The following is a 27,783-nucleotide window of genomic DNA, read 5'->3' on the forward strand; positions in this document are numbered from 1 at the left end:
CACACACACACACACACACACACACACACACGGGAGTCGGTGAATAAAGGTTACTCACTAGAGTGCAGAATCATTGAGGCAGAATTCGTGCCCTCTGGCCGCTGCCACCCTGATGCCCACATCTCCCCACAAACTACAGATGGCATGAGCCACGAACGGCAGCAGCTCCAGATCCTCTCCAACACAACACTCACACGACAGAACTGCACGTGCATGGGCCTAATGAACATGCAAAGAATGCAAACAAAACGTAAACCATTAAAGACTCTGAATCATGGCAAAACGGCACCCGAGGCATCCGCAAATTTCACTTATACAAACATGTACATTTCTCAAAGGTTTCACAATGAATAGCTCGACCAAATATGAAAATTGTTATTATTTACTCACTTTCATGTCGTTCCAAACCGGTATGCCAATCACAAAACATGGTCAGAGTTTCACAAAACACACAAATGAAATTTTTTAGCTTTAAATAAGCCAAACTCCTGCATATTTTTCTCTACAGTGTTCTTCTACGTTTGTATTCTCATATGACCCATTCTAGAGTTCATTTGAAATCGGACCAATTGTTTTGGTGCAGATCCGAGTGCGACTGCAGTGTTCATATCTGCCTAAACTAACTGAACTAAGGGAGAAAACGGACCAGGTTCCGAAACAAATGCTTAAATTAGCCAGGTGTGAAAATGCCTTCTGCAAATAACGATTTCCATTTTGGTCTGTTACTCACACAAAGCCGTCGTATGACTTCCAAGAATAGTGCACTACTCATACTCACTATGTTTTTATATGATTTTATTAGTGCTTTTGTAAGCTTGACAGACTTAAGACATTAAGGCATGATTTTCTGTGAAGCCGCTTTGAAAATTTCTTGTGAACTACGAATGTTAATTAATAATCCTTTATCAATTATTTGTCATTAATAATTTGATTAAAAAGGAATAGTCCAGGTTCAATACAATTTAAGCTCAATCACCAGCATGTGGCATAATATTGATTACCCCAAAAATGTATGTTACGATATGAATGTATTCATCCCCGGAGGGAAATTGAGACTTGCCCCTCTTTTTTTTTTTTTTTTTATATAAAAGAAAAGACAAATCTGTGTTCCAGTGAGGCACTTACAATGGAAGTTAATGGGGCCAATTTTAGAACATTAAAATACTCACTGTGTCAAAGGTATAGACACAAGACAAAGAATGTGTGTAAAAATGGTGATAAAAATCACTAAACTTTTCTGTAAAAAAAAAAAATCGTTACAGCCAATTTTACAACTTTACAAAATGACAATATCAACAAACCCTAAAACAACTGTAAAAATTATTAAACTTTACAGCTCAAATAATACACAAGTTTTAACAGAAGAATTAATGGAAGTGCTTTTATACAATTATAATCTTCACATTTCGGTTTAAACCCTCCAAAAACTAGCCACATTCACTTCCATTGTAAGTGCCTCATTGTAACCTCCATTACTGCTGCCTTTTTTAAGAAGAGGAACAAGTCGAAATATATTTTTGTGGTAATCAATATTATGCCACAAATGCTGTCAATTGAGCTTAACTTGTATTGAACCCGGACTATTCCTTTAAGCTTATCGATCATCAAATAATCATTTTCAGCAAAAATTCGTTCAGTATCATGCCGATAGCAGAAAGAGAAAAGACCATCTATACAGTCATCCGATGCTATGTCTCGTCCTTTCAGCAACACCGAATAATAATAATAATAAATAAAAATACTTCACTTCCTTGCTTGTACAGATTAAGTGTGCTCAATGGGAAATTTCTCTATAGATGAACATTACATTTACTGCATAAACCATGGTAGCGTGTTAAAGTACAAACATTGTTGACCCGCCGGCCTCCCTGTATCATCTTCATCGATCATGTCAGTTTTGGCCAGAAAGCATATAGGTACATTTAGCTGAAATCTCACCGTCACCAGTGTGAAGGTATGCTATAAACTAGGGATGTGCACGGTTACCGTTTTTAACAATCAGTTAACCGCAAGGTTAACGATTAATCGGCTTTTTGTTGGGAGTCGGGATGTGGGAATAAAGAATGTTTATTGCAAATGGAATTTCCTCAAACACTTCTCAAAACAGCAGCAAATAAAGTGCACAGTGAGCTATGAGTGTAAATAGCATAATACATACATCTCTATATGATAAAATCTCACATTAAACAAACAAAAAGAATCAAATTGTCACTGAATGCCATGTAGTATATGTACTCTGTCCGGGCAGGCTGACATTTCCGTGAGGCAGAGAAGGCAAATAGTATCATGTGCGTGGAGTCACACTGCTGCGGTTAAATAGCCTCTTTATGGTGCTTTGATTTTTAAATGGTTTTAAATCAAATTACATTGAACTTGTCTAATTATTGTATGGAAATATGCACACCAGAGCAAAAGGAAAAACACAGTCTTACCGTTTATAAAGCGCTGAAACTTTCCTTGGTGAAAAACAACCTGGAATCATGTCTAATGGTGTAAATGTCACACAAAAGTACTCTTCTTCAGAACGCAGCACAAAGAATGAAACGACGCAGGTGTTTCATGATACGTTTATAAAAAATAAAGTATTTTTAACTTTAATCGGTGTCTAAAAATGTAGCAATCTTGTGCGAGACACTGAAAGAGAAAACAGTGAGATTCAGTGCAACAGTCAAAGATGTCCATTCTGTCTCCCGTGTGTTAACAGTACATGGTAAAACAGCACAGACGCACCAACCCAATCTCATGAAAATTCATACATAATTTACGAGTTGGCTATTTTGTATGATCTCGTACAATTTTGTCTGCATAAACTCGTACAACTTCATCACGTGCAAATTCCCGGATGTATAATGCGGAAGTAAGCGTGAGTTCTGCGCACAAGGTTTTACGGACATGCTTATTAATATTATGCCCTTACCAAACCGCTTATCTAAACTTAACCAATCAGTAGTGTGTGTAAACATGATAGGAAGCCGTTGTGTGTGACGGTAATTGTTGCCTATTAGTTGGAAACGATGTCCAGCGACGTCATTGGCTGTAGTGAAAGTCGTAGGAATTCAAACGAGTGTAGTCGCACAATATCATACGAATTAGCCAAATTTAGAAAAGTCGTATGAATCTTGACGATTTCGCTGCAAGTGTGTTGGACGCACAGAAAAGCATGTTTGAACTCACGCTATACTTGAAAAACTGACCCAAACCCGTCAGTATGTCAGAACCTCTATTACACATGTAGAATAACCGAATAGTGATTTTGATATTCGAATAATGGCACATCAAGCAGTTAAATGAATGTCGACTATCCTTGCACATCCCTATTATAAACCGTATTCACACAACATGTAATTATTATTCGACTTCATTTCAAATAAACAAAAGGTCTGAAATATCCTACAATCTACAATCACCAATAAGGTCAAATTTCATTTTTGGGAGAAGTAACCCTTTAATTAAAACGGTTCAACAATGCAGGGTTGCTGATCTCAGCCAGGTTTGAGTGAAACTACGTTCCCCCCCCTGTGAATCAGGAATTGTATTTGGGTATAACAGAGCTCCTATCTGGATCATATGGTCAGTATGGAGAGAATAATCCACACGCCTCACCTTGTTTTTCCTGTTGGACAGATTGATACGCAGCATACCCATGCCATGCAGAACATACTTCATAGATGACAACAGGTTATCCAACACCGCAGGCTGTGCAATTGGGGAAAAAAACAAAGAAACCATTAAACCAACTGAATCTTGTAGCATTTCTGTGCTGCTTGGAGTCTGATGCAACTTCAAAATATGGGAATAATCCTTTGTGTGCTCCTCCTTTGGCTGACGGCTGCATTAGACTCAGCAGTGATGCTAAGAATTCAGGGAATCCCTGGAAGGAAATTTTGCACAAGAGAGCAGACTCTAGAGAAAACATTTATCACCACAAGACTCTGATGGCAGCATATAATCACAAGGATGCCACAGATAAAACTTCTGGCACTATCCTGAATAGCCTGTACTTACACGCTACTGTATATGCAAGAAAAATAGCTGTCAATCATATAAAAGCTGACTGCACCTTGAAGCTGAGGAGTTCTTGTTTGGTAAAGCCATGGCTGTAGATGATCTTCATTTGTTTCACTAATGTGCTTTTGCCACTCTCTGGAGTACCTGCATGTTTGGAAGAAAACACTTGTGCGCTTCAGGATATTTGACTTTGAAATTGAGAACAAGGCTCCAACTGATAAAAAGTTATAAAATGATGCTTATTATGCATTGCTCTGAAATACCAGCATTTACGAATTCATTATATGTTTATAGTGTAAATGGATAGAATTTGAGGCATGGTGTAGATTACCATACAAAATAATTTTGACTTGTCTCTCAGTAAGTAAAACACATTCACAGTAGTACAAAATACACATACCATTGAAGTATAGGATTTAAAAGTTACAAGCTTCACATTTCTAAAGTACATTCATTCTTCAGTTTTTTTTTTTTTGTTTGTTTTTTTTTACCTAAAGTTGTCATTTTAGGTTATCGTTATGTTACATCCCTTGCAAGCATTTTCACACAATTACCATGTGAAGTAACCAGCTTTACATTTTTATCTGGTCATGATGAGATGAAAAATTGCGTATTTATTGCTTAAACATTTTATTCACATGTTATGGTTATGCTGCATCTGAATATCAAGTAAGATGGTAAGACTGCCCCTTTTCATAATTTTACATTTTGTGCTATTACAACAAAATTAGCTAATGTTTCCATTTATTTCCCTTGATAATATGTAGGATGATGCATCATCATACTGTACATGCTAAAAGTTTCTCATATATGTTACAATTTATAAGTAAATGAACATTGTTCTTAAGGGGGGCATCTTACCCCATCTTACCCTATATAAAAAGAGATACAACACCAGAATTTCATATTTGAACTGTATCCCTCCATTCTCTCTCATCAGTCTTAAATGTACTGAAAATGACCTTCAAATTTTCAGGTTGGTTATGTTAGTTGGAAGCTTTAAAAGACGTAGCAAAAATAGGCCTACATATTTGCTACTGTGGGTCGACATATGTTTTGCCTGTTCCATTCAACTTGGAAAGTCAGATTTTCCAACTTCTTACATGGAAAAGTACAATGGAACAACACTTGAAGTCCTAATTCCAATTTGGAAAGTACAATCTCGCCGAGATGCAAGTGTGTTACTTCACAATCATGTCGGCACGCATTATTTATACCATGATCAATGTTCAAGACAAATCTATGCCCTTGGTAAATTATAGTATCTTTTGATAATCGTACACCTGTAGCACAAATGCTAGCGTTGCTAAATTGTTTCTGAATTGGGTTGCTAGAAGAAATCTCTGGTGACAGTCAAACACCTCCTAAAAATAACAGAAGCATTGCAGTTTTGTTTCCTTTAACGTCACCTTCCGAGCATCTAGCATTGGAATGCATTTATGGTTGGAGATCGGAGATATCAAGCAGGAATATCTCACATCCGACTTGAATGGAACGCAGCATAACCAAGAAATTTCCCAGGTTGGTTGGATGTTGCAATAAGCTTAAAAAGAATTAGCAAAACTGTGGGTGGACAATGGTTGTGCAAGGACCTGAGGTAGGTTATACAGTACACAAATTTTTCAAGACTAACTATTTTAAGTTGTAGAGTTGTGGAGCAGGGAAGGCAAGTTGTAAATAACCCAGTAAATTAATTCACTATAGAAAAGGAAATCTACTGAGTGTTTATGATGAATAATAATTACCTAGTAGGAGTATTTTGAGCGCGTGCGGCTCGCGCTCCATTCGAGCATTCTGATTGGAGGCTCGTTTCTGTTCGTCGCGCGGATTCACACGCTTCTGCACAGCCGCGAGACATGTCTTCACCACAGCAAACATTAACTGTCAGCGTATGGACAACATTTGAACCACAACTGTCAGCATTTCTGTTTTAAGTATATACTTACCTGCAGGGATGTTGCAAGATCCAAACACCTAAACATGTCTAAAACTACAAACAATAAAACAAGTGAAATCTTTTTTTAAGACGCACACGCTTGATATTTGAATTATTTGCGTGAACACTCGCGCAACACACGTGTCCTAAAAGCCGAGGCGTGACGTCAGGGGGGTTTAATTAGGCTCATGACTTTTTTATTTAAATGTGCTCTGTAATTAGCGCTGCCAAGACCTTATAATAAACTGGTGTGCAAACTGCATTGCTTGAAAAATAAACAAGAGTGGAATTTGCTTACTATCTGACATTTGTCAGATGTAAATAGTCCAATATTAATATATGTAGTTAAATATTTATTCAGACACATGTGATCTCAAATATATTTAGATATATTAATCTGGTCTGTGTGTGTGTGTGTGTGTGTGTATGTGTAGATTCAGACATGTTATGACTGCAATCCTATTAGAAATAAAATAGACAATGATATGTTGTGTACAGAAAATCTTCAATTAACCTGCACTTTTAAATGGTTACTATAAAACATGAATTTAAGAAAATAAAATGACACAAAATGTGATGTAGCTATTGAGGATTATATTTGAACAATTATTAAAGTGATTTGTAATTTACAGTATTTCATTTACAAGGACATACACAAAATACATTTACAGACAAGTGTGCCCTTGAAAGCACATTCATCTTTCTGATAATTACAGTAGTCTACAGGGAGAATTACCAATGGATCATATGGATTTATGTGCTATTTTCTGCCCCCAAACTTTTCATTTTATAATAATCCATAACCAGCCAGCATCATGCTATAGTGGTTCACATAATGAAGAAACTTTCAGTTCTGTTAGCTTACAAAAAGTGAATGTAGCCCCCAAACAAGGAAATTCATTATCAATTAAAAAAAAAAAAAAAAAAAAAAAAAAATGAAATGTTAAAATAAATTAAATACAATTTCATAAACATTAGCTCAAAGCTCACTAACAGCACTGTAACCTGAAACCATTAGAGATTTTACACTGACAGTTATATTAGTTCAATGAAAATTCTTCTTTCAAATATTACCCAGTAATTCATTATAACACATTTGATATGATAGCCAAGAACTGATCTATGACTGCCAACCACATCTAAACAGAGTTAGCTGGTTGCTTTCAGTCCACTGTAGCTAACATCATTGGTTAATACATATTGAAACATTCCAACCTCAGATTTTCATAGCCAAGAGACGGACCTCTTGTGGCTATAATTGGTAGCATATCCAGAGGAATTCATTACAATCTTTCTGTTTTAGGACAACTAAGATGTGATCATAATGTCTCAAGAAATATTTAGACATTTAAAAACATGTTCCAAGGATGGCTTACACACACAACATATATGGTAAGTAAACACAGAAGCATACCATATGTGCAGACTGGTATGCTACTGTATGACCATTAGGGAAATCCATGTGTATAACATGTCTCAGATTAAAAACACTTCAGTTTCTTCAGTCTAAATACAATATAAAACAATGAACAACTAAAACTGCATCAGCACTTTACCTCTGAGGGCTAGCATTATTCATTTAGATCCATTTAAATAAAGACATTAAAGATCTTAAGTTAATCACAGGAAAGTGACAGAGGGAAATCAAATCTATCTAACAAAACAGCCATCCTGAACATGTTCCTTAATATGTGTGACCAATTACATTGTACATTGTAATCAATATCCTTTCTCAAAGAACAAAGTTCACTTTGATGGAGTGCTTTAAATTGAGAAAAATATTTAATATTAGAAGTAGCAGATTATAACTGATTAATATTAACATTATATTTTTACAATTTAACATCCAAAACTGGCTGGCCTGATGCTACGGTTGTTCACTGTGAATGTTTGCCAGGGCATTGTCTATTGAGTTTTTGCCTATTTTATTGTTCGTCAGGTAGAAATCATAAGTTTTATTGCTTATAAAAAATAGCAAACCTCTCACCAACAATTCAAGGTATCCTTCATTTCTTTATCACAAATGGTGCGGGATGAGTTATGCATTGAAGTTTACTGGAACCCAGATTTTTGCTCTTTTTTTTTACATTATGCCATATACTCTGTCGATTGAGCTGAACTTGTTTTGATCCCAGAAGTTTCCTTTCATACTACAGTGGTTAGGGGTTTGTTCAAATCACTAACCCAATGTATGAACAATAAATATAGTAATGCTTGCCTTAGCAAACACCACTAGTTATAATGAATATACCGTATGGGGGAAAAGACTGTAACACTCTTCCAGTTGATTGAGATCTTGAGGAGTGTTGGTTTCTCAGGAGTGATTAACATGTGGTGGTAAAGATATAGTTGGTCACCTATGTCGTCACGGTATGTAACAACATTCTGTACACAGCAAAGTCTACCACATAAACCAACTCCCTTCAAAACCTGCAGTGGACAGATCTGGTGGGAATGGTCCTCAACTTTGAGAAGGTACTGATGAAGAGGTACAAGTTGTATCAAGAGTCCATGGAAGTACCATTGAGAAGCACTTCTCCGCTCTTCTTCTTTTCCGTTAGATGGTGATTGTGGATAATTTAAGAGGTTTTTGAAATCAGATGCCATTTAAATGGACACACATCTCCCAAAACACATGCTAATTCATTTTCAACAGCAATAAAAATCTCCTGGTTGCTGGTGATTCTGACAAACAGTATGTGAATCCAGTATGTGGACATGTATTGGGTTTTATCAGTCTCTGATGATGTATTCTTTTCTACAGCACAGTCTATGCTCTCTCTTTTGCCTTCTCCTCTTCTCGTCTCTTCATGGCCTGGATCACAGCCATCTCTTTAGCCTCTTTGTTCAGGTTCCTCGCCTCAAAGAGCAACCTGGCAGACACAGGAAGGAATAATGCTAAAATCACATTGCGCCCATTTACAAGGACACCAATACACTGATAACTCCCTTCATCAGCTCATTTTAAAAAATCAGACAAAGCAAGAAACAGTGTTTACATGAGATTTTAAATAATCTAGTTATTCTCTGCTTTTGACGTCAAACCGTGATGAGGCGTGCGCAAAACAAGTGTGTACATTGGATAAGCCGGTAAGAACATCGGTTAAGGTGTTTACATGCAACACAAAATCGGGGTAATGGTCAAAAATCTACCCATGTCAATCGTTTTTTTGTAAGCCTTTTATGACCTTGCACCAAAAAAGGAAAGGCATTTAATGTGTTTACATGATCACACACGTCGTCGGTTTATTGAGCATAATTCTTGTATAATTTTATTCCATACGTTTATTAAGAATTTGCATGTAAAAGCGCTCCTTGATATCATAGACAATGAGAACGTTTACATGCACACCAATACACTGATTACTCTCTAAAATCAGCTTATTTAACAAATCTGACAAAGCAAGAAATCCAAGTTTACATGACATTTGAAATAATCATGTTATTCTCTGTTTTTGACGTCAAACCGTAAAGAGGCATGCGCTCAACATGTACATTGGATAAGCCGGTAAGAACATTGGTTAAGGTATTTACCTGCCAAGCAAAATTGGCGTAATGGGCAAAAATCTACCCATGTCGATCGGTTTATTCTTACAACGTTTATGACCTTACAACCAAGGGCATAGCCAGAAAATGACTTTTGGGTGGACCTCAATAAAAATGGATGGGCTAAGTTTTCACCCCAATTTTTTTTAATTTGTTTTAATTTTCCTTAACAGAGAAGCAGCATTCAATCAGCTCTTTCACATTTTCAGAAATCAGAATTTATGCTTTTTTTTCTTTTTTTTACCATTTTATAAATATATATTTAAAGTCAAAGAATATTCTCCAATATTCTGGGTGGGCCTGGGTCTAATTTGGGTGGGTCCAGGCCCACTAAGACCCAACACTGGCTACGGCACTGCTTACAACGATAAAGGAATGCTTTTTATTGCATTTACATGCCCACACATATTGTCGGCTTATTAAGCATAATCGTGTAAGATTGTGCATGTAAAAGCCCTCAGTGATGCTAGATATGTCCATTTCAATTTACTTTCTAGGACACCCAATCAAACATTCAAACACATTTAATCAGAGTAAATTGTAACACCTGTTTTTGATGATCCTCTGTACAATGTCGTCAGTGGTGAGAATGTTTCCGCTGTCCACTGTCCGCAATATCCCCATTCTCCTGGGCACCTGCGATTAGAAAACATGAACATGATCAAATCATCAAACAAAAGCAGGACTCGACGGTTAGGATGGCCCGAGGCAAGTGCTGCAGTTATGCTGACAATTCAGTTTGTGCAAGCAAGGGTGTAGGTTTGGTAGTTGGTAGTTGGTAGGGACATTTTGCGAGGAGGATAATATTCAAAATGTAGGTACTGAAAAAATTCAAGAAAAATCAGCCTGTAATCTAGCCAAAATAACATTTATTTCCTTATATAACAAGTCTCATTTCCTATTTCTCTGCCCCACCATATTAAATATTTTTTCTATTATTCTGAGGAATAAACTGGTTTAGAAATTACCACTAGGACTGCACGATATGGAGGAAAAATGTGATATGCATCAAACTTGTTTTATAATGCGATGTACATAAAACGTAAGTTTTCTTAAATAAATTCACTTCAAGGATTGGACATAAGATACAAATGGAAATCCGCCCATCTAATCTCCAGGAAATGATTTTTGAAAAATATTTCTGCAGTAATCACAAACGACTGTGATTGTTGCATTCTGAACAGCGCTGAGAAAAGTAACAGGTGCCATGTGACAACACCGTTTATACACTGCTTCAGAAGAAGTCTGAATAGTATAATTTACACATGAATAATGATACTGAAAAACTTTAATAGTCATTACAATGAAAGTAAAATCAAAAGTTTAAGTATTATTTATGTGGTAAAATTGCCCCAATGGTGGTAGGGACATTTCCAATTTTCTGAAAGTTGGTCGGGACATGTCCCTACCATCCCTACTTAAATCTACGCCTATGTGCGCAAGTGTTAATTTTTTTATGATAAAAAATGTCCTTTAAATTTAGTCAATATTCCATCATGTCATATTCATTTATTTTACTCTGACTAAAATGGCAGATTCAGTTTTGTGTTCTGGGTGTGACACAAATGCTGTGAGCTATTCTTTAATTTTTTTAGTTAAAATAAAAAAGCATTCAGATCTGCTGTTGGTTGATTAAGATTGGTCTTGATTTAGTTTGTTAAATAATGTTGTGATAATTGTGATAACCCTGCTAAAAAGACTCTAGGCTGGTTTGGTGCTGGTCTAGCTGGTGGACCAACATAGGCATGCTTTTCACCAGCAAAACCTAGCTGCTGAAGCTGGTTGACTAGCATGGTCTTTCTTATGAAGCTGGTTAAGTTAGTTTCAAAGGGGTGCATCCCATGCTGGGGGACCAGCACCCAAAACACAACATAAGCTGGTAACCAGCAATGCAGGTCTTTTACCAGGGAAGTTGTTCCGCTGTTAGGAAGGTCGCCTTCTTTGATTCCCTTCAGGAAATGTCACATGTCACTATGGTTACAGGCATTATTCATGACTATGACAAGAATAGAATAAGGGATTGACTTGGTTATTTGTTCATACAGATAGTATTTGATCCACTACTGTAAAATTTGAGTTACACCTGTTAGTAAATACTGTTTTCCAAACACTGTGTGAACATAGCCTGTGACTGAATGGCGGTTCCAATATTCCTCTGTGAGCAATATTAGCTCAACCAATAGTGTGAGTTTGGGACTGTAGGAAGTAAAACTCTGAACTACTAGCCCAACCGGGAGCAGAACAGTCCTTATTGTTGAGTCCTGAAAAGTGTAATGTGCTGCACTTACAGAGGTGGTGAAATGTACTTACGGCATAAGGGTCTGATCCATCTCTGTCTGGAAACACTTCTGTTTTTCCATGGCACACCAGATCCACCTGCACCATGGAGACAGTAAGTGTGTTACTCACTATGTTGGACAGAAAAATATCATCTATCAACAGTTCTGCCAAAAGTATCAGGAATGTAAATCAATATAAAATACCTTGAAATGGTCCAGTAAGTCTTTAGTGACCGCGTATGGTGCCCCGATCACAACCTCAGAAACATACTGAAAGTGAAATCAGCTTTTAAGTTCAAATTCCATTGTTTATACATTCATATAATATAAAGTGTTGAGACAGAAACAGTTGAGACAAAAACAGTTCTATATGTTTTGTCTAACAGTTCCTTATGTTGTGTTCCGGTCATTTTGACCCTGACTTTTTTTTTTTTTACCTAATTCAACTGGAATAAAATTCCTTAACTTTGTTCAATATTGAAGACACCTGGTGCCACACTCTAATCAGCTAATTAACTCAAAACACCTGCAAAGGCCTTTAAATGGTCTCTCAGTCTAGTTCTATACGCTACATAATCATGGGGAAGACTGCTGACTTGACAGTTGTCCAAAAGACGACCATTGACACGTTGCACAAGGAGGGCAAGACACAAAAGGTCATTGCAAAAGAGGCTGGCTGTTCACAGAGCTCTGTGTCCAAGCACATTAATAGAGAGGCGAAGGGAAGGAAAAGATGTGGTAGAAAAAGTGTACAAGCAATAGGGATAACCGCACCCTGGAGAGGACTGTGAAACAAAACCCATTCAAAAATGTGGGGGAGAACCACTACGCACAGACGTATGCAAGACGTGGGTTTCAGCTGTCGCATTCCTTGTGTCAAGCCACTCTTGAACAACAGACAGCGTCTGAAGCATCTCGCCTGGGCTAAAGACAAAAAGGACTGGACTGCTGCTGAGTGGTCCAAAGTTATGTTCTCTGATGAAAGTAAACTTTGCATTTCCTTTGGAAAGTCTGGAGGAAGAGAGGAGAGGCACACAATCCACGTTGCTTGAGGTCCAGTGTAAAGTTTCCACAGTCAGTGATGGTTTGGGGTGCCATGTCATCTGCTGGTGTTGGTCCACTGTGTTTTCTGAGGTCCAAGGTCAACGCAGCCGTATACCAGGAAGTTTTAGAGCACTTCATGCTTCCTGCTGCTGACCAACTTTATGGAGATGCAGATTTCATTTTCCAACAGGACTTGGCACCTGCACACAGTGCCAAAGCAACCAGTATCTGGTTTAAGGACCATGGTATCCCTGTTCTTAATTGGCCAGCAAACTCGCCTGACCTTAACCCCATACAAAATCTATGGGGTATTGTGAAGAGGAAGATGCGATATGCCAGACCCAACAATGCAGAAGAGCTGAAGGCCACTATCAGAGCAACCTGGGCTCTCATAACACCTGAGCAGTGCCACAGACTGATCGACTCCATGCCACGCCGCATTGCTGCAGTAATTCAGGCAAAAGAAGCCCCAACTAAGTATTGAGTGCTGTACATGCTCATACTTTTCATGTTCATACTTTTCAGTTGGCCAAGATTTCTAAAAATCCTTTCTTTGTATTGGTCTTAAGTAATATTCTAATTTTCTGAGATACTGAATTTGGGATTTTCCTTAGTTGTCAGTTATCATCAAAATTAAAAGAAATAAACATTTGAAATATATCAGTCTGTGTGTAATGAATGAATATAATATACAAGTTTCACTTTTTGAATGGAATTAGTGAAATCAACTTTTTGATGATATTCTAATTATATGACCAGCACCTGTGTGTATGTGTGTGTGTGTGTGTGTGTGTGTGTGTGTGTGTGTATATATATATATATTAAAAAAAAAAAAAAAAAAATTTCCCCTCAGGGATTGCCTTCCACTGGCCCGGTTTGAGCTCAGTTCAATTAATCCTATCTATAAAAAAAGGTCATAATTACTAAAAAGTTGATAAAAAGATCTAATGCAAAATCTTGTGCTAATATATGCAATATGAGGTTTATAAACAATCTTAGTGAGCTGGTCATTTTTTGACCAGCAACACAAAATGTGTTAGCACAAAAAGGACACAACACAAGTGTTAAAGAAAAAGTGATGTGAAAAACTGAAATTGTCTGCATTTTGAGTGAGTTTGATACATGCGTAAATAATTGTTCATCATGTTCATGATATAAATTTGCAGCAATTTATATGCAAAGCTTTCCCCTGCAGATTGTTTAAGCAGCAAGAAAACTGATTCCTTTTCAAAATAAAATGAAATCTTATTTTCCCTGGCAACACATCGTTTATTATCAGATTTTCAAAACCTATAGTCAGTTGTGCAGCCCACCATTAACATTAAAGCGTTCAGTATAGGAACACCTACAATCAATCAACAGAACAGTGAGCTGACAAATTCAGTAATAAAATTGCTAGCCATGTGAACAAGAACAAAAGAGAAATGGAGTACTCACTCGGCAGGCCAGCACACTCAGTGTTCTCTCATGGATGTTCATGATAGGATAGTTTTTCCCTTTGTAACGATTCACCTCCTACAGTGATAACAGAATCAAACAATACAGATCTCTTCTTTCTATTCTGTAACAATAAGCAGTATGCCCAATCAAGAAAATTACATTTTAAATATATTTCAGAGAGTCCAGCATTCAGTTTCCAGCTTACCTGATCGAAGTGTAACCCAACTATAACATATGGCTTGTCAGAAAGTTTGGACACTGCCTCCAGGAAATCCACATGACCAATGTCTGATGTATGTCTGGTCAAGGAGGACAACATTAACAGTGTCATGAGAGTGTACACAAATGATGCATTCATATTAGACGATGTCTGAAATTGGCTTTCGCCGATACTGAGGTGAATGGGAAAAGCAGATAAACGATTAATCGGCCGATAGTTTTAAAAATCAATTTATTGATTGTTTACTTTCTAAGAAAATGATCACAGTCTTTCTTTACCATGAATGCACAGTCATAAAAGCTACAAGAGGCTTTAAACCGAATGAAATCCCAGATGCAGTTCACTGTGCAACCAAATACCCAGTTATAACCAGAAAAAATTTGAGACTTGTGGAATAACTTGGTACTTTTAACAATGAACAAGATCGAAATACACAGGGACTTATTTTGAAATGTCAAGGGAAACAAATTATGGCAAATAACAGCACTGATTAATCAGCTAAACCAATATATCGGTCAGCCTCTAGTTCTTACATTTAATATGGACAACAGAATGGAACTGATTGCCATGAATTTATCCATAAAGTGCCCTGCTGAAAAGACCAGTTTAAACCAGCAAGATTTTTCAAGTTGGTCCAGGCTGGATTATGTTTGTCAGTGCTCATTTTATGCTGGTCTAGATGGTGGAATATGCTTTTCACCAGTAAAACAAGCATGGCTTTCTGGTCAAGCTGGTTGACCAAGGAAGTATTGCCCTTTATCCCCTTACATCCTGAAGGCATGTTTGAAAGATTTCCCACCTAAACTGTATTCAGAAAATAATTGCTTATTACTCTAAGAAAAAAATAAAGTGGGTCAGTTGGATGGATTTTATAGAAAACCTTTTGAAATGTGAAAAATAAATAAATAAATAAATAAATTATTTGGACAAATTTTGAGACTTTCAGTTTGAGACACTGCAATACAATTATGTAAAAGCTAATTGTTATTATTAATTATGTATAAAGCTTGTTATTTTTTGGTTTATGACAATATACACTGCCTGGTCAAAAAAAAAGTTGCATACCTTAATATTTTGTTGGACCGCCTTTAGTTTTGATTACAGCGCACATTCGTTGTGGCATTGTTTTGACAACCTTATGCAACGTCACAACATTTATTTCCGTCCAGAGTTGCATTAATTTTTGGCCGAGATCTGTATTGATGACGAGAGAGTCAAACCACTCCGTAAAGTCTTATCCAGCATATTCCAAAGACTTTCAATGGGGTTAAGGTCAGGACTCATGCTCCCTGAACCACTCTTTCACAATTTGAGCCAGATGAATCTTGATATTGTCATCCTGGAATATGCCCGTGCCATCAGGGAAGAAAAAAATCCATTGATGGGATGACCTGGTCACTTAGTACCTGACCAGTTGAAGCAACCCCAGATCATAACACTGCCTTAAATCCAAAGGGCAACTTCTTTTTTGGCCAGGCAGTGTTTCTTAGGGTGCAAATAATCTGGATTCAAAGAACAACTTTTGTGTTGTTCACCAACAAGTCAACTGTACCTGGGTAAAATGTTGTGCACTTAACAAAGGAATCAAAGTTACAGCATTTGGAACTCTGGTGGCCTTTTTTGATCCAATTTTCCAAAAACCTCTCCAAGCAAGTAATTCAGGTGTTTTTTAAATGTTAAAACTGCTTATTGGAGGTTGTACTTCCTTCGCCAGTTGAGGAAATTCAACCTGCCACAGGCACTGCTGATACAGTTCTACTCAGCAGTCACTGAGTCTGTCCTCTGCACTTCTATAACTGTCTGGTTTGGTTCAGCTACGAAATCAGACATCAGAAGACTACAAAGGACAGTTTGGACTGCTGAGAAGATTATTGGTTGCCCCCTGCCCTCCCTTCAAGAACTATACACTTCCAGAATGAGGAAAAAGGCTGTAAAAATCACTCTGGACCCCACTCACCCTGCCCACTACCTTTTTGAACTGTTGCCTTCTGGCCAATGCTTCAGAGCTCTGAGCACCAGAACCATCAGGCACATGAACAGTTAAATTGCCCCATTGAGCAATAATTATGTGCAATACACAGTTTAGTCTTTTTTATATTATCCAACACATCCAACCTCTTCTGCCATTTCATTCCTCTGAAAAAAAAACAAAAAAACAAAACAAACATTTGCACTGTATATAACAGATTGTATTAGATTTGCACTACCCATATGTATGTATGTTTGTAGGTATGTGTGTGTATGTACGTATGTGTATAATTATTTTTTATTTTTTATTATTATCTATGTCTTGCTGCTGTTTTTGTATTGTTTTGTATTGTTGTACACTGGAAGCTCCTGTCACCAAGACAAATTCCTTGTATGTGTAAGAATACTTGGCAATAAAGCTGATTCTGATTCTGATTCTTATGAATGCAAACATGTCAATAATTCTTAAGCTCCTTTCAAGCTTGTTTGTACTGCCTTTTTTTATCAAATATGGATCAGAACATGCTAGATATTCAATGATTACGATCTAATGCATCTATGACGCAATCGATCGTTGAGTCACATGACCAGACATGTTATGCTACTAGCCACCTTTGCGTGTGATTCTTGAGGAATCGTTCAAGATCTACACATCAAATCCTGTTGTATTTGGGCTCGTTTGAATCGGGATCACCTACTGCAAGTTACAATGTGCCATTCTGCATATTATTTTTAGATTTCATGAATACGTGAAAAACATGACAAAATGCAACATTTTTTTATTATATACTTGTGAATTTGTGTGGATTTCACACACAAATACTTTCTGTAGTTTGGTCAGATGATTTTAAACAAATATGCTTTCCAATGATATATAACATACTGCTATCTTTTTTTAATGAAAAAAATTAAATTACTTTAAAGATTCTAAACTAATACAAATTTGCAAATTATGAAAACAAATTAAACATTAAAAAGCATTATCTAAGAATTGGTTGTATCAACGACAATTTTCGAACAACACCTATTTTGTGAAGATCAAGCAAGTGGTTATTTGATTTTTTTTTTAAAGCATCTTAATTATTAAAGAACAAAGCAAGAATACAAAATAGATAAGAGATATGCAGGAAAGGTTAGAAACCCTTATGGACTTCCTTGAATTCATCACCTTTTCAATAACAAACATTTAACTCAATATAAAAAAGAAAGAAAAAAGAAAAATAGAAATAACATTATAACATATATATATATTTTTTTCCACATTCAGCCCAAAAGTATTTTGGACACTCAAGTCAAACTTAAAAATGTCTGTATATCATTGCATTCGATAACATAATATCAAAGCAAGTGGCATTTGCAAAAAATAAAAAATAAAAAAATGTTGCTAGAGCTTTTCTCAGAACTACTTCACCTTTTTGAATAATTTTTGAAATGCACTACTTTTATGGTGCTTTTATGTCAGCCCCTGTCCTTATTATGGAAAAGATTGTAAGTAAATGATGACAGAATTTTCATGTTTTGGGTGAACTATTCCTGTGAAATCTTAAGCATGAAAGGATACGGAATAGGTCAAAAGCTCCAGCCACATAGATGATGGTGTCTCCAGGCTGTGGCTCCTGCCCTGAGGCAAACTGGATGATTTTTTGGGACGTCTGCAGGAATTGTGACACTCCTGTCCAGGGACTGTGGCCCTTTGGACCCTGTGTAGCAGTACAGAAATGATAAACGTCACAGCAATAAATTAAAAGGCAACATGATATCAAAATTGATGCTATTTATTTTCTTAGTACATGTTCCTGGTCTTATTGTGAATGATTCATAAGTGAACATTAGTCTTCGTGATCTTTCATCAAAATGTCACAATTTGTTCCACCTTTTCGGCTGATACCATCAGCAACTCTTATCATTCAATCAGCTGTCATACAGAGACCACTTTTCACCATCGAGTCTATCTACAAATCCTACACAAATTGTTTTTCTTGTCCAATGTCCTGTTTCACACAGAAATGCTTCAAATTATGGAAGTAATATGGGTTGTAAATGCAGTTTTATGTTGATGTTACACTGGCAACCCATTGAGGGAGCCAAACAGCATGGCAATAATTATTCTACTACTGTCAAGTGTACACAAAACTTTCTTGTGTAACTGAGGGCATCACAGCACTGTTCTTTCTTCATCTGGAGGCGTTGAGTGGGAAGTGCTTAGTCAATGTTAAACTCAGGCACAGTGGTACCATTCATGGCTTTGATTATGGACTGGGACCACAATAAAGCTTTTCATGTGCCAACTTGGCAGGTTCGTGTGAGGGCAGCACTAGCCGCAGGAGGACAAGAGAGCAAAGCAGAAAAACAAGTGGGGACCCTAAATAGAGAAATCTGAGGATGACATTGCAATTTTCTGATCCATAAGAAACTTTTCATTCATTTAAAGTAGTGTGTTAGTTTGTGTTTAGGTCAGAAAATATATATAGTATATGTTTGAATTTGTCAAAGTGTATGTTTTAGGTGTATTTCACAACTAATTCATTTCACTAGTTGTATGGTTGTCTGAGGTGATACAAATGAGAATCTAGTTTAAAACACAAAACAACTTCATAGTAATCTTTGTGTCCATGTTGGTTAAATACATTTTTGAAAAACATTTATAGCATTTTCTACAAAAATAATAATTAAAATATGTAACTCAGCAAAAAAAGAAACGTCCTCTCCCTTTCAGCTGCTTTTATTTTCAGCAAACTTAACATGTGTAAATATTTGTATGAACATAAAAAAGATTCAACAACTAAAACATGAACTGAACAAGTTTCACAGACATGTGACTAACAGAAATGGAATAATGTGTCCCTGAACAAAGTGGGGGTCAAAATCAAAAGTAACAGTCAGTATCTGCATTAAGTACTGCAGTGCATCTCCTCCTCATGGACTGCACCAGATTTGCCAGTTCTTGCTGTGAGATGTTACTCCACTCTTCCACCAAGGTACTTGCAAGTTCCCGGACATTTCTGGGGGGAATGGCCCTAGCCCTCACCCTCCGATCCAACAGATCCCAGATGTGCTCAATGGAATTGAGATCCGGACTCTTCGCTGGCCATAGCAGAACACTGACATTCCTGTCTTGCAGGAAATCACGCACAGAACGAGCAGTATGGCTGGTGGCATTGTCATGCTGGAGGGTCATATCAGGATGAGCCTGCAGGAAGGGTACCACATGAGGGAGGAGGATGTCTTCCCTCACATCCCTTCCCGCACAGTGATGGGATTGCCTGTAATGACAACAAGCTCAGTCTGATGATGCTGTGACACTCCGCCCCAGACCATGACAGACCCTCCACCTCCAAATCGATCCCGCACCAGAGTACAGGCCTCGGTGTAACGCACATTCCTTTGACAATAAATGCAAGTCCGACCATCACCCCTGGTGAGACAAAACTGCGACTCGTCAGCGACTTGTGCTCATAGGTGAGTTGTTGCCGGTGATGTCTGGTAAGGACCTGCCTTACAACAAGCCTACAAGCCCTAAGTCCAGCCTCTCTCAGCCTATTGCAGACAGTCTGAGCACTGTTGGAGGGATTGTGCGTTCCTGGTGTAACTCGGGCAGTTGTTGTTGACATCCTGTACCTGTCCCGCTGGTGACATCTTTCTTTTGGTGTTTTTCAGAATCAGTAGAAAGGTCTCTTTAGTGTCCTAAGTTCTTATAACTGTGACCTTAATTGCCTACCGTCTGTAAGCTGTTAGTGTCTTAACGACCGTTCCACAGGTGCATGTTCATTAATTGTTTATGGTTCATTGAACAAGCATGGTAAACATCGTTTAAACCCTTTACAATAAAGATCTGTAAAGTTATTTGGATTTTTACAAAATTATCTTTAAAATACAGTGTCCTGAAAAAGGGACGTTTCTATGTATACACACACACACACATTATATAAATATATATTAAATGTAATGTGGTGTAACTATCAAGTAAAGGGTATTAAAATACTTTCCATGCACCTTAAATACATGAAAATGTATGCGACGTAATCATTAATTTAAAACAAATGTTTTTAAACATAATTTTCTAATTAAAAAATATTTTTTTACAAATATCATGAATTTTTGAGTCACGAGTAACAAGACGTTTTATCGGTGTTGCTCCATTTGACCTGAACAAAATGTGCCTTTTCATAAAAAAAAATTAAAAATAACTGATATTTTTTTTAAACATAAAAACAGATTTTAAGGGGTCCGCTCTGTTTTATGCTTTTTTTTTTTCTTGCTTTTTTTGTCACATAACAAAATGGCTACCTACATGTTGGTTACACCACAAGACTTTTGGTGAACAAAAGTTTTTCAAATATTAATTCATATTTTAAAAACTAAATATTATTCTGCACTATTCCAGCCAAAATTTATTTTTTCAATTTACAGTAGCTTTTAAAGAGATTTTACAGTATATTTACAGTAGTTTTTTATTTTACTGTCTCTGGATGGTTACACCACATGATATTTTTTTACTTTAAACCCTAGAAAACATGTTAATAATAGTAGAGGTGATTGTCTAGTCTTAATTTTAGTTTTAATGTATTTTAAGTTTATATTTAAGACTTTCTGTCAAAAAAAAAAAAAACAAAAAAAAAATGTGTCGTCACTGACCCTTGAATGTTTTATTGTGACAAATATTCCATGGAATATCTCAATTAATATATAGCCATAGAAACTGTTTACACAATTAAAATTTTAAAGCTACTATTTAAAGTAGTTATAGATGGAGTTCAAGATCAGGACAGTTCAAGATCTTGCACTATTTTGACACATTGTTTCCAACAGATACACTCCCATAAGCTGCAGCCACACAAATAAGTGCAGATTTTACTTATTTTATGCATATTAATGCTGAAAATCACTTGTTACATGGAGGTATCGCACTTCAGGATTCAATAAATGAACATTTCAAATGTAATTGGAGGTAAAACTCGCCCTCTTCCAAAGTTAAAACCTTGAAAATGTCTTTTTACTTTTTGTTGAGGTCCTGATTAGCAACATTTTCAAAGATCCACAAGAGAAGGCCCATTTATAAATACTGTACATTTACAAAATAGAGTAGACTTTTTACATTGTTATACATCATGTATGACCAGTCATCTTTGAAAATAGACCCCAATTACATAATGTCAACATATTTAAACAGTATTTCTATCCACATTGTTCATTATAATGTTTCTGTATTTCAAAGTTCAGTCATACTGCAGGACAACACATTTGACTTAAAATAGCTGAATAAATTCAAACACAATTTTATTAGTTAAGTAAATGTTCTTTTTGCTGTCCACCCAAATGATAATTAAGAGAGAAAAAGATTGTCCGTTTCTGTAAAGACAATGTCATGTCAACTGCCCTGCTACAGATAAGAACAGCAGAGGGAAAATATTACTCACTCTTCCAAAGTTGTCTGTGTGTTGCTGATAGTCTGAACTGTCCTGAGGAAGGAAGATAAAGTAATCAATGTCCAATTTGACACTGAGTGAGTAAATAAATAAAGCTTATCATGAGAATTAGGTCAGAAACATACTCGAAACAAGTACACACACACAGAACTGACTGTCTATGCGATTAAAGTGGAGGTAGCTAGCCAAAAACATGTCGACAGTTTAACTAACTTTAACTCGCTCAGCAAGATCTTCAAACTGTTGCTCTGCAATGACAGATGACCTGAACAGAAAACTGACCATAGAAGAAGACAGTTTATAATAATGTCCACCACTGTGCGTATTTGCGTTTATGATTTACAGTCGGACACATTTCAGAATGCAACAATTAGTATCTGGAAGCATTTGCGTTGTGTACAGTATGTTTCGACGGCAGTGTCTTACCATGTTGCTGTGATGAGCTTTAGTCATGAGCAGCATGCGGCCGACTAGGTCTGTGGTGGACACACCCTGCGTTCTCTTACACTCTCTGTGAACATATCCACTTTGAGTGAGAACCAAATTAAACAAATGAACAATATTAGCATCATGAAAGGCTGGTGTGTTTTGGGCTTACCTGTACCTACCCGACTCTTTCACTTCCTCATATGTGTCTTTTCCATCCACAGTGAGTGTGATGTCATCTGAGTAGATCAGACCAAAGGTATGGTTATGAAGATAAAAACACGCATCAAAGTCGGCCCAATGTTGCTCCCAAATCAATTTAACGAGCTCACCAAGAGATAAATGAATGTGACATTTCAAGCTACATGCTCTTCATCAGATGAAGATGTCTGATGAAGAGCATGTAGCTTGAAACGTCAACTCTCTCAATTGATTTGGGAGGGAACCGTCAGTGTGCCGACTTTGATGCATGTTTTTATTGCTACATATTTTTTGGTTGTGCACCTGGATTCAAACAATTGTTTGGAGGTGTGCACTTTTTATGATTTTAGATGGTTATGAAGATGTCAACAATGAACTATAGTTCAAAAAAACTTAAATCTAAAGTCAGAGATTGCAATATGAACTAAATTCTTCCAAGACCAAATGATCTGAGCTATGCTATCTATCTATCTATCTATATATATATATATATTTTATAGCTCTATAATCTTACTGTCAGGGTTCCCACGGTCAAATGACAAACTGGAAATATCAGGGATTTTTAAAACTGTGATTTCCAGGCCTGGAAGAGTCATGTAAATTAATAAAATCTTCAAAGTCATGGAAAAATCATGGATTGTTTTTATTATTGTTAATATATTTTTATTTATTATGCTCCTAAAACATTTAATCGGGGTGTTACATTGCACTGGATTAAAAACACATGGTGAAGAGTTTAAATATATCATGTTCTTTAGAATACCTGACCAATTAGAGACAATGATGTGCCGCTAATCCCCACCCATTTTAGGATTCATGTTTTCAGGCTAATTGCCATTTACCTGCTTATTTCAGTGAAGTGTGTCTCTCTTTTCTAATTTTCACATAAACGTACATGATGTTACATCACGTAAATTGCACACTGTTCGATTCTAGCCTCAATTATACCATCTCATTTTCCGAAAAATTTCGGGAATCCTAAAGGATTTATTTTGTCGAAGGGCAAAATCCCTTTGCGATGATCTTTAGCCTCTGACGAAGTTCTGGCAGTGCCAAAAATGTAGCATCGCAGTCGTATATTCATAGTGTGACTGTCAGATGAGAAAGTCCGCTCCTCTCTTGCACCCCGCTGAGTATGCTCCTTGGAAAGAAACCTGCTCCGCGTTTGCACCATAGCAACATTTGTGCCCATTTATCACTCTACTCAAGCTCTTTCAATGTTTTTTCTTCTTTTCATTTGATATAAAATGTTTTAATAAATAAAAAAGCAGAAAATCCTTGGAGAAAAGTGTAACACTTCAGCATGAAAGCATTATTCCCTGAATTAAATAAATACAGAGCTTAAAATGAAAATAAATAAATGTTTGTATTTTCTTAACACGTTTGTTTTCTTTACATTTATTATGCATTTTCTTTACAACTTTATTTCAATTACTATTTTACTTTTAATAAATTTACTTTAAACATCTGTAAACTTCTTTAGTTAAGATTCACACCACTCCAATTTTATAAAAAACAAAAAAACAACAACTTTTGAACAATTTATATTGGTAAGTATTTATGGGACATTTTAATCCAAATCAGCAGATACTGGATTTATAATTGGATACAATTATATAAAATCTATGTCATGTCTGTGCATTTTCCATAGGGAATTTGCAAGTGCGATATATTATTATTAGCCTACATTAATTTTCTACATTTTGCATGACCTATAGGTTACTAATCTAAAAGAGGAGAAAGACGTACTACAACCCATCTATTTTGTTTTCTCTATGTGAACACAAAACTTTGTCATTTTTCGTGCTACAAGTCTTTTAATTTCCACAATAAATCTTTGCTAGTGGAATCTTTGCTACCTCCCCCACTCACGTTCATTCTCAACATCTGTAATTTTCTGTCTCATTATAGGCCTATTTCACAAAATCCATCTTTCTTTTTATGTTATGCTCGTGATGGAGTGGAATAGGAGCAATGGAAATGCTCAGCAGGAAAAAAAAAAAATTCCAAATCTCACGTTAACAGAGCTGTTTGTATGGATTACATTTAGTTTAACTTTTATCAAACAATGGTGTGGTTTTGTTTTTTTACAAATCTGCGATTATGTGATTTCGGTGCCATTTTCAGAATGCTTGTGAAAGAGCAACCACTAAGCCAGTGGTTCTCAAACTTTTTCACTGTTAGGCCCCCCTTGTGTATGGTCCATTCTTTTGTGGCCCTCAGAATACCAAATAGGCCACTGCATCTTAGCAATCAAATGTTCTATCAGTGTTTAACTGGCAATGTATCTACTGATGTTCTGTGACAGCTTGCAGCTTAGTGTGCCGGATAGTAATGAAATGTATTCAGTTAGCAGATTTTATTTAATTAATATTTCTCATTTTTATGCACACCATAATTTTAACACTGACAATCCCAGATGATTGTATAATTAATATAAAATCTCATTCTAGAATTGTTTTGTGCCATCTTGCGGACCCCAGTTTGAGAACCGCTGCACTATGCAATTTTCCTCTGGCAATGTACACATGTAAACTTCTCATTGTATGAGTTTTATGTTTAACCCAACATTTCAGCCCCAAACGGAGTGTAATCACCCAATTATTCCTGAGTAGTAACTAAAATGACACATTGGAGTCCTTCCCATTTAAACTGACGTCCATATCAGATTAAATACATTTACATGTTCTCTAATACACATGTTCTTAGCAAAGGCTTTCTTTAACCTCATACTTAGTTTCATAGGTGGAGGATAAGGCTATATGCAACCACCTTAGAGGTTAGTAAAAATTAAGAAAATCCTTGCCATCTGCAGACATACATTGAATACAAAAGATTTTTCAAAGTGATAATTGTTTTGGCGACTCAAGACTAGAGCAATGCATGATTTGTTCAGTTTTAACAGCATAATAACAAATTTGAATTACAGTAATAAGCAGTCATTCCAAAAGCAGCAAAATTTTATTAAAACGGTTGAAGCGCTTGCACCAACATAATCATAAACGGTCCGAACCAACAATGTCATACAGTGATAACTTGAAATGTTTTGGAAGTTAATGGGTTAGTTCACCCAAAAATGAAAATTCTCTCATCATTTATTCACCCTCATGCCATCCCAGATGTGTATGACTCTCTTATATCTGCTGAACAACAAAACGAAGATTTTTTGAAGAATATTTCAGCTCTGTAGGTCCATACAATACAAGTGAATGGGTGCCAAAATTTTGAAGCTCAACATTCCACATAAGGGCAAAATAAAAGTACTCTTGACAACTCTGGTGGTCAAATCCATATCTTCTGAAGTGATATGATAAATGTGGGTGAGAAACGGATAAATATTTAAGTCCTTTTTCTTCACTTTCACTTTCTCCTTCTGTTTTTGGTGATTCACATTCTTGGTGTATATCGCCCCCTACCGGGCAGGGAGGAGAATTTATGATAAAAAATGACTTAAATATTGATCTGTTTCTCACCCACACCTATAGTATCATGTCAGAATACATGAAATTAACCGCTGGAGTCTTATGGATTACTTTTATGCTCCCTTTAAGTGGATTTTGGAGCTTCAAAGTTCTGGTCACCATTCACTTGCATAGTTTGGATCTACAGAGCTGAGATATTTATCTAAAAATCTTAATTTGTTTTCTGCAGAAGAAAGAAAATCATCACATCTGGGATGCCAGGAGGGTGAGTAAATCATGAGAGAATTTTCATTTTTGGGTGAACTATCCCTTTAAGATAATATCCATTGGAGTGTGTCTGCTTTATAAGTTTAAGGATTGTGTCATCTCAGAGCTGACTCATTTTGAGTTTGATTGGGACGCTTAAGTCTTTTGATTTAAACGTGAATGTATTTCAAGAAAAAAGGAACATTACAAACTTGGTTGAACTCGTTTTCAGTGCTACCATGATCTAATAAATACGTTTTAATCCAAGAATTACACTTCTTTCATTAATATTTGTTTTAAAATGTACAATTATTTTAGAATTGAAGAGTCTTTGCGCATTGATGCAGTGAACAGCCGCTGCCACTAAAGCAATATAAGATGAATGCGGCCGCAGCCACTGATTAATGCGGCCGTCAGCTTTTCCCTTCTCACTACTGTGGTAATCCCAAAGCGGCAATCAGAATTCCCTCTAAATACATGTATCCATTAATCAACGCATCATGCCCACTGCCAAGGGAAGGCTAAGCCTATGCTAACTTTCTTAAAAGCAACTTACCAGGACAGGTAGCTGAGAATAAACAATTCTTGCAAAGCTAGGCCTTAGTCACCAAGAAGAGGCTCCTAACAAAACTTCTTATGCTAGTAAAGATTAAATCTGAATTCACATACTTTTAGAGTATGTACTACATTTTATGTTGAACTTATTTCTTGTCCATTAATAAATTACATTCTTTAGGTATGCTGGTGAGCAGTATAAATACATATCCGGACATACTTCATCCAGGAACGTGGGCATTGTCTCGTAACCCCAATATATAACATAATAACAACAACTGCAAAAATAATCTACTCTGGTTTTGTTAAACATGCACCATTTCACTACAAGGAACAACTTTCTTGGTACATACAGTATAGCACTTATAGTCAAAGGAGCCTTCTGACTCATGGTTTCCGGCATTTTTTTCCTTCAATTTAGCGTTTTAAATCCGATGGTTACTTATGTCTTATAACTTATGGGATAGTAAAGTGTCCACTGCCTGCACACTTTAGTATCTGTTACATGTTTCATGAATACTGAGGATATGGACATCCTACTCATGTGCCATAGTGTTTTTGGCATACTACTGTATATACTAGGGAAGTGGGCATATTTGGACATAGCCTGCTAATTGCTACAACATATATTGATTGATACCTAAAATTGACCCTTTAAAAGATATCAAGGACCTTGTGAATTGTTGTCTCAGTATGATTGTTTTTGCACAGGTTATCATGATAAACTCTGACCTCCATGAACACAGAAGTCACAGCAGTATTTATCCAGAGTCTCAAGCGTGGTGACGTATGGAGCTCCTTCCACGATCTCATCCACCCACTTGATGGCTCGCACCATCTTGTATCTCTCTGCTTGCGTAAACACTGGAGGACCTTTGTGTTTAGAGATCTCATCTGCAGGAGGAGAGAGACTACATTAGCATCCATCTCAGAAAATTTCATTTTTAACTTCTATTATTTGTTGGATTATTTTTTTTCCGATTAACACTTTTTATTGATTCACACTATTGACACAGAAAAGCAAAACATATATTCACAGAATCAACATTTAACCCCCATTATTCCC

General features: G+C 36.4%; 2 protein-coding genes across 5 annotated transcripts in view; both read right to left on the bottom strand.

The window, feature by feature from the left end:
- The window catches only part of LOC127450397 (guanine nucleotide-binding protein G(o) subunit alpha-like), a 31,185-nt gene extending 27,370 nt beyond the window's left edge, over nucleotides 1-3,815 (bottom strand). The window contains exons 1-2 of one of the 2 annotated variants that reach the window (XM_051714483.1): nucleotides 3,604-3,815; nucleotides 59-219 (exon numbers count right to left, since the gene is read on the bottom strand). In XM_051714483.1, coding sequence (XP_051570443.1) covers nucleotides 59-219; nucleotides 3,604-3,753 — 311 coding nt within the window. In that variant the 5' untranslated portion in view covers nucleotides 3,754-3,815. The remainder of the gene's footprint in view (nucleotides 1-58; nucleotides 220-3,603) is intronic. The other variant, XM_051714484.1, reaches the window with a different exon arrangement.
- Nucleotides 3,816-6,500: 2,685 nt separating this feature from the next.
- The window catches only part of LOC127450375 (ethanolamine-phosphate cytidylyltransferase-like), a 46,948-nt gene continuing 25,665 nt past the window's right edge, over nucleotides 6,501-27,783 (bottom strand). For all 3 annotated transcript variants that reach the window (XM_051714456.1, XM_051714455.1, XM_051714457.1), the window contains exons 3-13: nucleotides 27,450-27,611; nucleotides 22,466-22,532; nucleotides 22,294-22,378; nucleotides 21,859-21,900; nucleotides 18,003-18,141; nucleotides 14,459-14,541; nucleotides 14,251-14,328; nucleotides 11,974-12,039; nucleotides 11,801-11,866; nucleotides 10,038-10,126; nucleotides 6,501-8,817 (exon numbers count right to left, since the gene is read on the bottom strand). In XM_051714456.1, coding sequence (XP_051570416.1) covers nucleotides 8,715-8,817; nucleotides 10,038-10,126; nucleotides 11,801-11,866; nucleotides 11,974-12,039; nucleotides 14,251-14,328; nucleotides 14,459-14,541; nucleotides 18,003-18,141; nucleotides 21,859-21,900; nucleotides 22,294-22,378; nucleotides 22,466-22,532; nucleotides 27,450-27,611 — 980 coding nt within the window. In that variant the 3' untranslated portion in view covers nucleotides 6,501-8,714. The remainder of the gene's footprint in view (nucleotides 8,818-10,037; nucleotides 10,127-11,800; nucleotides 11,867-11,973; nucleotides 12,040-14,250; nucleotides 14,329-14,458; nucleotides 14,542-18,002; nucleotides 18,142-21,858; nucleotides 21,901-22,293; nucleotides 22,379-22,465; nucleotides 22,533-27,449; nucleotides 27,612-27,783) is intronic.

This window comes from Myxocyprinus asiaticus, chromosome 13, assembly GCF_019703515.2.
Source record: "Myxocyprinus asiaticus isolate MX2 ecotype Aquarium Trade chromosome 13, UBuf_Myxa_2, whole genome shotgun sequence".
NCBI classification, from domain to species: Eukaryota; Metazoa; Chordata; class Actinopteri; order Cypriniformes; family Catostomidae; genus Myxocyprinus; species Myxocyprinus asiaticus.